This window comes from Rhincodon typus, chromosome 12, assembly GCF_021869965.1.
Source record: "Rhincodon typus isolate 14 chromosome 12, sRhiTyp1.1, whole genome shotgun sequence".
NCBI lineage: Eukaryota > Metazoa > Chordata > Chondrichthyes > Orectolobiformes > Rhincodontidae > Rhincodon > Rhincodon typus.
Window position 1 is genome coordinate 1897436 of NC_063343.1, and position 11339 is coordinate 1908774.

At 44.5% G+C, this 11339-nt stretch overlaps 1 protein-coding gene across 1 annotated transcript in view; it reads right to left on the bottom strand.

Moving 5' to 3' along the window:
- Positions 1–271: 271 nt before the first annotated feature.
- emx3 (empty spiracles homeobox 3) overlaps positions 272–11339 on the bottom strand; it is a 27679-nt gene continuing 16611 nt past the window's right edge. Inside the window, exon 3 of the mRNA XM_048603773.1 lies at positions 272–1227. Coding sequence (XP_048459730.1) covers positions 1060–1227 — 168 coding nt within the window. The 3' untranslated portion in view covers positions 272–1059. The remainder of the gene's footprint in view (positions 1228–11339) is intronic.

The window sequence follows — 11339 nt, forward strand, 5'->3', positions numbered from 1 at the left end:
CTCATCCCACGAAGGAATAACGAAAAATACTGGAAAAGAAAACAGGCGGAAATACCCAGCATCTGTGAGGGGAAACAGAATTAATGTGTCAGACCTAGGACCTGCTACAGCTTTGGAGGTGAGGCAGCAACTGTGTGGGGGTGGGGGGGATATTTTCAGCATTTTCTTCGTTTATTTCAGCTTTTGGATGTTGAGAAGACTTGGTTGCAAATCCTAATCATTGGAAAACATTTTTTTTGATATATTTTATTGTGGAAAAAAATATTCCCTTATTATTCTGTAGTACAGACACGCCATTTGTGACACACATATTTACAATCGACAACGAAGACTATTATAAAACGGACCTAAGGAGGGGAAAGGACATCAAAAGTACATTAAGGAACAGAATCCACGTGGTGTCTTTCATTTACACGAGGTCCTCGGCGCTAAACTCCTACAGACCGTCCTGTTCTCTGTTTACAAACCCGTAGAAACTTCTTTTTTTTCTCAATGAGTCTTTCTCATTCACACTCCCCGTGTGCTCAGTGTGCCTGCCCTTGCGGGCACTTTATTTCACTCTCTTTATAAATCCTCCAGACCTAAAACGTGAAAAGTCACCATCCCCGTAGCTCTAGTTGCAGATGCTGGATGCTACCAGTCACCTTTAATCAAATCCGTCTTAAAAGAATTGAATTCCCAGTGTATAGCGAGTGGCCTGGTGGGTCTGTTCGATCCTCGGCCTCATAATCCGAAGGTCATTTCCAGCGATGAGAAACCGGCTTCAAATTGATGCAGTCGAACATTTAAAAAAAAAACAAACATTCCTTTTTATTAAAGTATAATCACACGTTTGAAGCTTTTTTTTTCAAAAAAAAGTCCATCCTGACTCCTAAGACTTGATTAGAAGTGGGTTCCTTAGCTCCACAGTGGGCCACTAGAATAAAACGTGTTGAGTATATTTATAGATTTATTTTCTGTTCCATGATCCAGTCCATGGACCCAGCTGCAGGGTGTGACCATTGCACGAATTATACTGAGAGGTTCGTATCGCTGTTTCTGTTTTTATCCATTCTGCCTCTAATCTTCTGAAATGACATCTATGTCCTCTGGGCTGGTTTGTCTGGTCGCCATTCTCCATCTGTTCACGTGCTGTGTGCCTTTCCGTTTCTGTTGTGTATCAGGACTCTCTTCTTCCAGTTTCTGTCGCTTGTACTTAGTCCTCCTGTTCTGAAACCATACTTTCACCTGGCGAGAGAAAGAAAGAAACGGTGTGAGCCACCCACCGGCGTTGTGTTAACCCGGGTTCAGAGGCTGGAACCGACACAGAGGTTGCTGGAAGAACTCAGCAGGTCTGGCAGCTATCTGCGGAGAGAAAGCAGAGTTAGCGTTTCCAGTCCTGTGACCCTTTGACGGGACTAGAGGCATTAACGCTGCTTTCTCACCACAGATGCTGCCAGATCTCCCGAGTTTCCCCAGCAATTGCTGGTTTTCTTTGTTTCAGCTCTCCAATTCTTTGTCACAAAAACGGAAATTGCTGAAGGAACTCAGCGGGTCTGGTGGAGAGAGAAACGGGGTTAATGTTTCGGGTCCACTGGCCCTTCTGTAGAGACTGGCTTTGGACGTTTCTCATGCTCACGGCTATAACAGCCTCCACTGTTTCCTATCCTGGCAGTTAGTTCCCCGTCAGCTGCTTCTTCCCCTGAGTACAACTGCAGGTTTTCTAATGAAGAGATCCAAACTATTTAACCCCCAATAGGTTTCTTTGAAGAGCTATTCCAGAAACTGACTGCCCTCTTCATACAGAGTTTGATTAAAGCAAAGCCTATTTCTTTTTTCAATGTGTAACTCATTTGCCTGCCTACTGATATCACCCTGACTACTGGATAGCCCCGGTTCTTACTAACTTGAAAACCTCGGTCACAGCTTTGCTTTCCCAACCGAGCTTCAATCAGGACTCGACTTCCTGAGGCCTCCTCGTCTTCTCAAATTTACGCATAAGTCATTGTTCTCCCCATTTCCCCCCAAACCCTCCACCCCCATCAACACCGCCCCCCTCACCCCTCCAGCCCCCACCCTCAGCTAAACTGCATCCTCCCCCTCCAACCCCACTCAGCCAGAGTTCCAGAATATACGCAATCCTTTCAGGGTGACCTGGTCATTGTTCCATATAGTGACAGGACCCGCCGGTTTTTGTAGAACCCAGTGTCTGTTGGCTGTTCTGATTGTAACCATATATTGGCTGGATGTTCTGGTGGATCTATCGTCCCTTTCATAAAATTCAATTTTCTCTAATAGCCCTGCCAGTTTGTCCCACGTGCCTTGTCTATAGAGATAGTAGGAACTGCAGATGCTGGAAAATCTGAGATAACAAGGTGTAGAGCTGGATGAACACAGCAGGCCAAGCAGCATCCTATGCTGTGTTCATCCAGCTCTATACCTTGTCTACATTTCACTGTCCGCCCCACCCCTCTGCCCTGGCGGTCTTTCTCTGTCCTCCAGCCTTACAAACTACACTCCTCTGTGCAGTCTGCAGACTGTCTCCCCCGCTATTTGAGAAATGATTTACATTTGTCGCAGCGTGTTTTACAGCAAGGTTATCCCCCAAACGGTGTTTACAGCGAATGAAGCCGTAACCAACCTGTGCACGGCAAGATCCCACACAGACTACAGCGAGCTAACTAGACCGATCATTTGGCTTTTAGTCATGCTGTTTGACGTTTCAAGAACAGCCCCTTCCCTTTGACCTAGAGAGCCTGAGAAGTTATTGCAGACCGTAACTCATCACCAACACGGTTTCCATTTCATTGCTGCTGCCCAACATTTTCACCTCTCTCAGTCCTCCGCCTCTCTGAACGACTTGGAAACATCTCTGTTATTATTCTACCCCTTATCTGTCTCAGGTGATGCGTTACACCATGCCTCGGCCAGGAAGCGCACCACCCCATTTCTGATAGTTTCTGTCTTCTCTTGTCCTCCATCTCATGCTTCCATTGCGGCTAAGCGCCTGGACGCCAAATGTCGACTCGACCGTGTTACCTAAAGAGCTGTAGACCGACCTGTTGGGATACACCTTTGTCCCAACTCATTGATGAAAGTGAAGAATAGTTGGTTCTAAACAACGAGGGGGTCGGGGATTCCTCTCGACATCCCTCACCTCTGGAATGTTTTCCTTTTTCCTGTATCCAGCATTCCAGCTCATGTTAATGCCATGTCTAAAACCATTTCCTCAACCAGCTTCCAAAGGGAACGGGAAACGAGTTTCACAAAAAGTCATAGAGTCACACAGCACGGAAACAGACCCTTCAGTCCGACCAGTCAATGCTGACCATTATCCCAAACTAAACTAGTCCCACCTGCCTGCTCCTGGCCCATATCCCTCCAAACCTTTCCTATTCATGTACTTATCCAATAATTTTAAACATTGTAACTGTACCCACATCCACCACTTCCTCAGGAAGTTCGTTCCACAGGCAAACCACCCTTTGTGTAAAAAATTTGCCCCTCATGTCTTTTTTAAATCTCACCTTCAAAATGTGCCCCCTAGTCTTGAAATCCCCACCCTAGGGAAAAGATACCCACCATTAACCCCATCTATGCCCCTCATGATTTTATAAACCTCTAGAAGGTCACCTCTCAAACTCCTACATTCCAGTGAAAAAAGTCCCAGCCTATCCAGCCTTTCTTTACAACTCAAACCCTCCATATTCGGTAACATCCAGTAATTTCCTTCGATCTACATTCTTGTCCTTAGTCTTAGTTTTATGGTGTTTTCAAGCTGTCAATCGTCTTGTTCTGACATGAGGTCCCTTTTGTGAATCTGTCCGCATACTAATCCGTTTCGGCCTTTCCCTTCAGAGGTAGGCAGGGCCGTGTGCTAGCCCGGTTATCCTGAAGGCTCTCGTTTGGGACGCCGCTCTGCGTTAAGTTTAGCTGACCAGCGGCCTCCCCTGCTCCCACCACCCTCCCTACACCCAACAGGAGCAGTCCGGCTGTTTTTGTCACCTACATTGGCTAGTCTCGGCTCTGAGGTGGGACCTGAACTCAGCGGGATGTTACTCACTAAAGCACAATACCTCACTCGTACGGGATTAGCTATTGCCTTCGTGTGGCACAGCAGTCCTTTCCCCACAAACATTTTGGCTAAAGGTTTCGGTTCGAATCCCACCTGCGCTAGAGATGTACGATAGCATACCTGAGCGGGTTAAACAAAATCGGCCTCGTTGCTCTACTACTTTTCACTCGATCGTTGATTTCTAGAGCGAAATAGATTCTTTACTGGTTTCGATACTGTTCAAGTAACCAGCCAGTATTTCGGTATTAAGTTCAATTGCTTTACACATCTCAATCGATTCCGGACCATCAATGTTGTTATTGATCCTAAATCGTCCGTTTCCCTTATAAATATGGAGCTAACTAGCTCATTTCATTGAATGGGTTTAGATCAGCATAGGAAATGAAACTAGGGGTGGCATGGTGGCTCATTGGTCAGTACTACTAACCTCACAGCACCAGAGACCCCGCTTCAATTCCAGCCTCGAGGCGATTGCCTGTAGAGTTTGTACATTCTTCTCCTGTGTCCGTGTGGGTTTCCTCTCACAGCCCAAAGATGTACAAGTTAAGGTGGATTAGCCATAGGGATAGGGTGGGTGGAATGCTCTTAGGAGAGTTGGTGTGGACTCGATAGGCCGAATGACCTGCTTTCCCCACTGCAAGGATTCTGTTCTTTTTAACAAGCAACCATTTCATTTAAAGTTATCCAAGAGGTCATCTTATTCAGCAGTTTTCACAAGAAATGTAAATCACACAAGTCTATTTTTTGAATTAAAACATCGGTAAGGTGCTATATTTGGCTGTCCTTCAGGAACTTAGTGCCGGAACTGCAGGGATTCTATGATAACACTAAGCATTATTAATTAGAAATAACGAAATTATTTAATTAATTCGTTAATTAGAACGCGTAGTAGCATGATGGTCATGTTTCTAGATTAGTATTCTAGAAAAGTATTTTCTAAATAGCTACTGTAGCAGCTCGAGGAATTTACATTACATTGCAAAATCTGGAACAAAATGCTAGTCTCTATAATAATGACCATGGTACGACTGGATTGTCATATATATATATATATTTAAATAATTTGTTTTATGAACGTCCTTTAGGAGAGGAAATCTGCCGTCCTTTAGCCAGCCTGGTCTAGGTGACCTCCAAACTCATACACTGACAAGCCATTCTGTACTAGGTGCCATTGCAACTCCTTCCACGTCCCAAGGCCAAGAACAGGATACTAGCAATGCTACCCTGGTGGAAATACATATTCTGAAATCCTTATGTCCAACAAGTTACTATTCACTCTATCGTCACTGTAAAGAGGCAATGCGCCACTTTTCACTCCTTGTCCTGGTCTCTAATCCAAACACATCAAATCATTTCACATTCACGTCTATCCTTGCCGCTACTGAAACCTTTCACCGATCTCCTATTCCCGGTGCCCTGGAAAGAGGCGACCCCCTGCTCCCAACCTAACTTCGGCAGATTGTCCAGGGAGCGCTGTAAACTGGAGAGGCGCAGCGGAAATTGGCGGCGTACACACATTTACAAGATGCTGGTGCCTGTCCGAGCTATCTACACGGACTATAGACCAGGGCAAGGTACATGATCAACGGTTCCGTTAGCCTTAGCACAAATAGGACAAGATTTGGGGATATCAGGAAGGTAAAAGTGACCAGAATTCAGGGAGAATTCTAAGGGGATTGTTTGGTTCTGCACCTCTTCATTGTTAACCAGTCTTTGACACTTACATGCCCATCCTGGGTAAATAGAGAAAAAATATCACCCCTTATCACTCACCCAACATATTTCGCCTTCTACCGAAAACAACAAACGCTGGAGATGACAACGGGTCAGATAGCATCCAGGGAGAGGGACCCCTCTCTCGGAATGTTTCCTCTTTACCAATTGTCAATTCTGTCGATTGATCCCATTGTTTCCAACACGTCCGCCTCGTTCGAAATTCCTCTCGCACACCATAATTCAAAACAACAGCCTGAGTGCCATTTCCAATCAACTGAGAAATGATTACTTTTATTGCGGATTGATATTTTTGCGTCAAACATCACTCCAGATGTTGATTTCTGGATAGGAAATGGACTGTCTCCCTATCCCGTTCTCCCGGAAAATCAGTGCTAATTGTAACCACAACAAACGCGGGCTTGCTAAACTCCACTGCTTCCTTGAAATAGAAATATCATTTATCTTCTGTATAAACACCTCACTCAGGCCCCGCAAGTACATTTTAATTAATAGCAAAGAGGCATGTTTTCGGCTTAATTTGCACATCAGCACCCAGCTATGATAATCACTAAAATAGAGAGCCGAGGAGTATTCAACATGACAACCAGATGAACACAGGCCTGTTTAGTTATTTTTTTTTAAATAGAAACAGCCAACACTTTCATCCTGCCTGTCTCTCTGTATTGAATTCACCCGTTACCTGACATAACCTGTAAGGATCGGGCCCTGACCGTTTGTGTTTTGAGTGCAGGGTACATAAACCATTTGATATTGCCTCGCCTGTTGGTACATAATAGGCTTCTCTGTAAACAGAAGTTATGGAGTTAAATCATTACCGAGTGCCTAGTGGTGTTTCGATCTAAATTCTAACATCGGTCACCGCTTAATGCCGCCTAAAACCTAGCGTCGAACAAAATTACTCACCGAAACGAAAAATCCCGGCACAATGTCTTTCCTGTGACATTTTAAAGCAACTTTAGAAGGGAGAAGGAGGCGGGAGGGTCTTACTGAGATGAGCAATTTCAAAGTACAGTGCTCTGGAAATGGGGACTGTGTAATAATCGGGACTGAAAGTTTTATCAAATAGGAGCTGTTTGTGTTTGAATTCTTTGTGCGTGTGTTAGTTTGAATTTAGAGACCTTTACGGCTGATTTGAACAATTTGAGTTGAAGCAGTGAATAAAGTACCTAGACACCACTTTCATTGTAGGCTATAGTCCATTCAATGGAATGTTTCCAAATCTATTCAGAACCAAGTTAATCCTGTATTTTGTCTTGCCGTTTACCTGAAGAGGTTACCCATTTCAAATACCGAAAAGGAACCAATACAAATACCCCTAGTGAGACTCACCCCACCCCCATAAAAACTGTTCCGACTTTCTCAAGTGCAATGCAATAAAATTACCGACCGCAACTTCTTCAAATACAAAACTGCATGATAAGAACCAAACATCACTGCAAAACGCCTTGTGTTCTTTAACTATTTAGGAAAGAGTTTTTGTTTCTATTATAAACGGATCAATGTATCTGAAATATGATGACATGTTAATCAATGTTGTTTCCGGGGATTGAGTGACACTTTTGAGGTTTGAGATATGCATGAGACACTTTCTAAGTCTTCATTAGAAGCACAATATTCGAAACATCTCTGCACTATTCTCGTTTAAATAACGTTTTCTTTTCACTTTGGAAAACGTTGGGTGGCCGTGTGCCTTGTCGCTGGTGGTCACTTTGGGACAGTTGAGTAAATATAGACTTTGTAATAGTCAGGGGTGATGAAACCTTACGGTGAACGCCGCCGGTGCAGAAGACACGTCAGTTTCCTCAAGACTGCCTTCCGTGGTATCGCGATCGCGGTTCTAGAACAGGGGAGACCGGATGGAAAGGATTATTTCGGCCTTCCCCAGATTGGAAGCAGCAGAGAGGGACAACATTAGAGGACGGCAAGGCAGCGCCGAGTGTTGAGGGCAGGCGCCTTTAGAAGGAACATGCTCTATGACCAACCTTCATTCCTAATGCTCTTTACCGACATGCGGAATGTCTTGGTTGATTTTCTGTCAAACCCAACCAAAACCACATCCCCCCCCCATTCCTATGCCTTTTTACCCCTCTTTTTTTTTTTCCACCCACACTCCCCCCCCCCCCCCCCCCCAACCACCACCCCACCAATCCTTCTAAAGAAATGGAATTGTGGGGAACCCGGCGCACTGTTTGAAGCCGGGCGTATTAGCATTTACCACAAGTGAATAGGGAAGGGGATTAGCCACATCCCCGTCTTACTTTCATTACAGAATAGATCCTTATTTCACACACTACGCCGAGAAGTTCTTTGAATCCCCGGCCCTGCTCCCAGCCCCCAGAGTTAACCCAGTCCTAGCCAGCTCCGCGGTTTACTTGATGTGAATTTGAAATCTCAGGTTAACAGCAGTGTGCGGGGGAATCGACCCTTGGGCTATCTGATCATTGAGGCTGCTGGCGCTCAGGAGTCGTCCTCTCCCCTGGGCTACAGTTCCACACATCTCCCCCCCACCCCCCCCCCCCCCCCCCCCCCCCCGCCCCCCACCGAGTGGGGGTAAATTCGCATACATTTTACATCCTCATCCTCCACCATTGGATCTGTTCGCTCTATTTGATTATCATGGCGAATTTCACCACCTTATTCATTTTGATTTGCCTCAGAGAGCAAATAAACTGGATTAAAGCGTTTTTTAAAAAATATAAATCGAAAAAAGGTCTCCCGGAAATGTTGCTGTAACGCCCCTAGTCCAATAACCAAACTATCTGAACAGTGCTGAGGAAGGGTCACAGGACCTGAAACGTTAACTCTGTTTTTTTCCTCCACAGACCTGCTGAGCTTCTCCAGCAACTTCTATTTTTGTTCCTGATTTACAGCATCGGCAGTTCCTTCGGTTTTTATCTGGACGGTTCGGCTGTCTGGGTCCAATATTCGGGCGGGCCTGCTACATCTGCACAATCTCTGATGAAGTGTGGTGGCCAGGGAACGCTGGAGATTGTACAGTCTGAAATGAAAGTTGAAAGGCAGCGCGAAGAGCGGTCTCCAGAGCTGAATAAGTTCCTGAACACCTTGCTATGATATTACACCCACAGGGAAACCCTTCGAAAGCGGTATCGAGCTACTTTTCGTTCTCAAGTATTGCAGTATTGGCCCCAGGTGGGTTAAAAGGTGATAATTTGACCAACCGGATGAAAGCTTGACTTTAAGAGTCAGGATATTTCAACATATTATTACAATCTGGGGGCACGTCGTGGCGGTTCCATTTGGGTTATATTTTATATAATGCAAATTTCACAAAGTTTGGAGGTCTGTCCCGCAAAAATTGCTTCAACAGAACAGACCTGCAAGAGTTGCACATTATAACACGCCCGGTAATATTCAGTACTACTTGTTTTTTGTTTGAAAAGACTCCCAACACTTTACATTCCCTAGCCAAACAGGAAGGAATCAAACTTGTACTAAGCATCTTCCGCCACCAGAGATTCCCCAACAGCGGATGCGCGGTACCCTGTGAGCAAGTGGCTCTCGGAAAGTAGCAATGCCTGCTACTACACGCTGCTGTTTCTCTCCCGCTAGCGCCGTGTCTTTAAAGCTAACATTTCCTGTGCTCTCTCGGTCGTCTATACTCCTAGTGTCAAATCTGCAGCAGGAGAGGCGCCACGTTACTTTTGTCTACTATTTTAAGCGATTGGGTCTCCTGGCGCATTCAAGATCTGCATCCAGTTAAATCCATAACATTATTTCACCAAAACTTGTACAACTTCCGGCAACACTGAAACGGCTTCAAGCAAAGGTGGCTTTCTTCACTGCTGCATGTATAGAACCGAGCTTTATTTTCTACTTTCTTAACTCGACATAATAGCCAGAGTAGCAATGCCTCCCTCCTGGGCAATCTCTGGAATGCTAAGTTTTTGTCCTTTTTAACGCGGATGTTCAGCTTGTAATGTTTGTAATCCAGTACAATTCGCTTCCCCCGGCTCTAATGTGGGGAAAACTATTGTATGATTAATGAACAGAAAAAAAAATCACAAGTGTTTCAGAGACCAATGGCTAGATTCGAATTACGTGGATGCAAAATAAATTCTATTGGCAAAAGCGTGCTTGATCCGCACAAACCACGTTAAATTGGGATTGAGTTTGAAGGAGAAACGGGTTTGGAGCGCTGGGGTTAGCATGATGGAAATGAACCGATGTCTCCTTTAGCCCGCCTCTTGTAGAATGATGCCGTTTGATTTCATTTCCAGTTGGTATCATGCAACTGAAAAAAAAACTGATCTATCCAGAGTAAATAAGTTTATAAAAAGAGGGAGTAAATATCCATGATGGTTTGACCCCACCGCTGATCCGGGTTACACTGTCAAATTTAAACAATCCAAATTCCAACACTGCAGTTTCAAGCTCACACAGACAAGCTTCCAATGTAAACTTATCCATTTGCAAAAGTATGTTGAAACAAATACACACTGGCTTTCGATTTGTACGTTGCACATTTGTATCTTCCAAATGTAATGCAATTCATCTGGTTGCAGGTTCGGGAGCAATGCGAATGAAATGCAGTGTAATTGTGTTTCTGGATGCGTGAGAGACTTTTCCTGAGCTTGTGTATGTGGGTGTTTGTGTTTATGGATCTGTATTTCTGAGTCCGCGTGTTTCTGTCCCCCGTGAATATGGATCTGTGTCCTGTGTCTGTGCATGTATCGTGGGTTTGTGTCTATGGCTTTATATAAGGGACCCAATATATTGCAGTGTCTGTCTTTTGGTGTGGTTGTGTCTAACGATCTCTGTGTTAGAGTGAATGGACACTGCGTCTGTGTTTGTGTGGAGGGATGTGAGTCAATTTAATTCTTTACCTGTGTGAGCTATTACTGCCGTGCATCTGCAGCTTATTTGTTTTCTCTGGGTGTGTCAATGTTCTTAACGTGTGTGCGTTATGTGTCTATGGGCCTGAGTGTTTCAACGTATCTACGTCAGTGTGTGATATTAATATATTTGTGTGTGTCATTGGGTCTGCGAGTCAATGTATTTAGATCTATATGCGCTTCAATGTAGTTATATTTGTTTGGTTCAATATATTTAATTTATTTATTCATGGGATGAGGGTATCGCTGGCTAGACTAGCATTTTTATTGCCCCTCGGGAGGGGTGGCGGGGTTGATGGAGGATGTTAAGAGTCACCCTACATTGCTGTGGGTCTGGAGTCACATATATGCGAGACTAGGTAAGGATGGCAGTTTCCTTCCCTAAAGGCCATTAGTGAATCAAATGGATTTTTCCCAACAATCGACATTGGATTCGTGGTCATAGTAGACTCCTAATTCTTGTTTGTTTTTTTAAAAAAAAATAAAATTCAAAGTTCACCAACTACCATGGTGGGATTCAAACACTAGCCCCCAGTAGATTCCGTAAATCTCTGGATTAACAGGCTAGTGACAATACCACTAGGCCATCACCTTCCAATATACCTCAGCACCATTTATCTCTGTGTTGATGGGTCTGTGTGTGTGTGTCAATGTATTTATATGTGTGTTTAAGGGTCTGTGTGTGACAATGTATT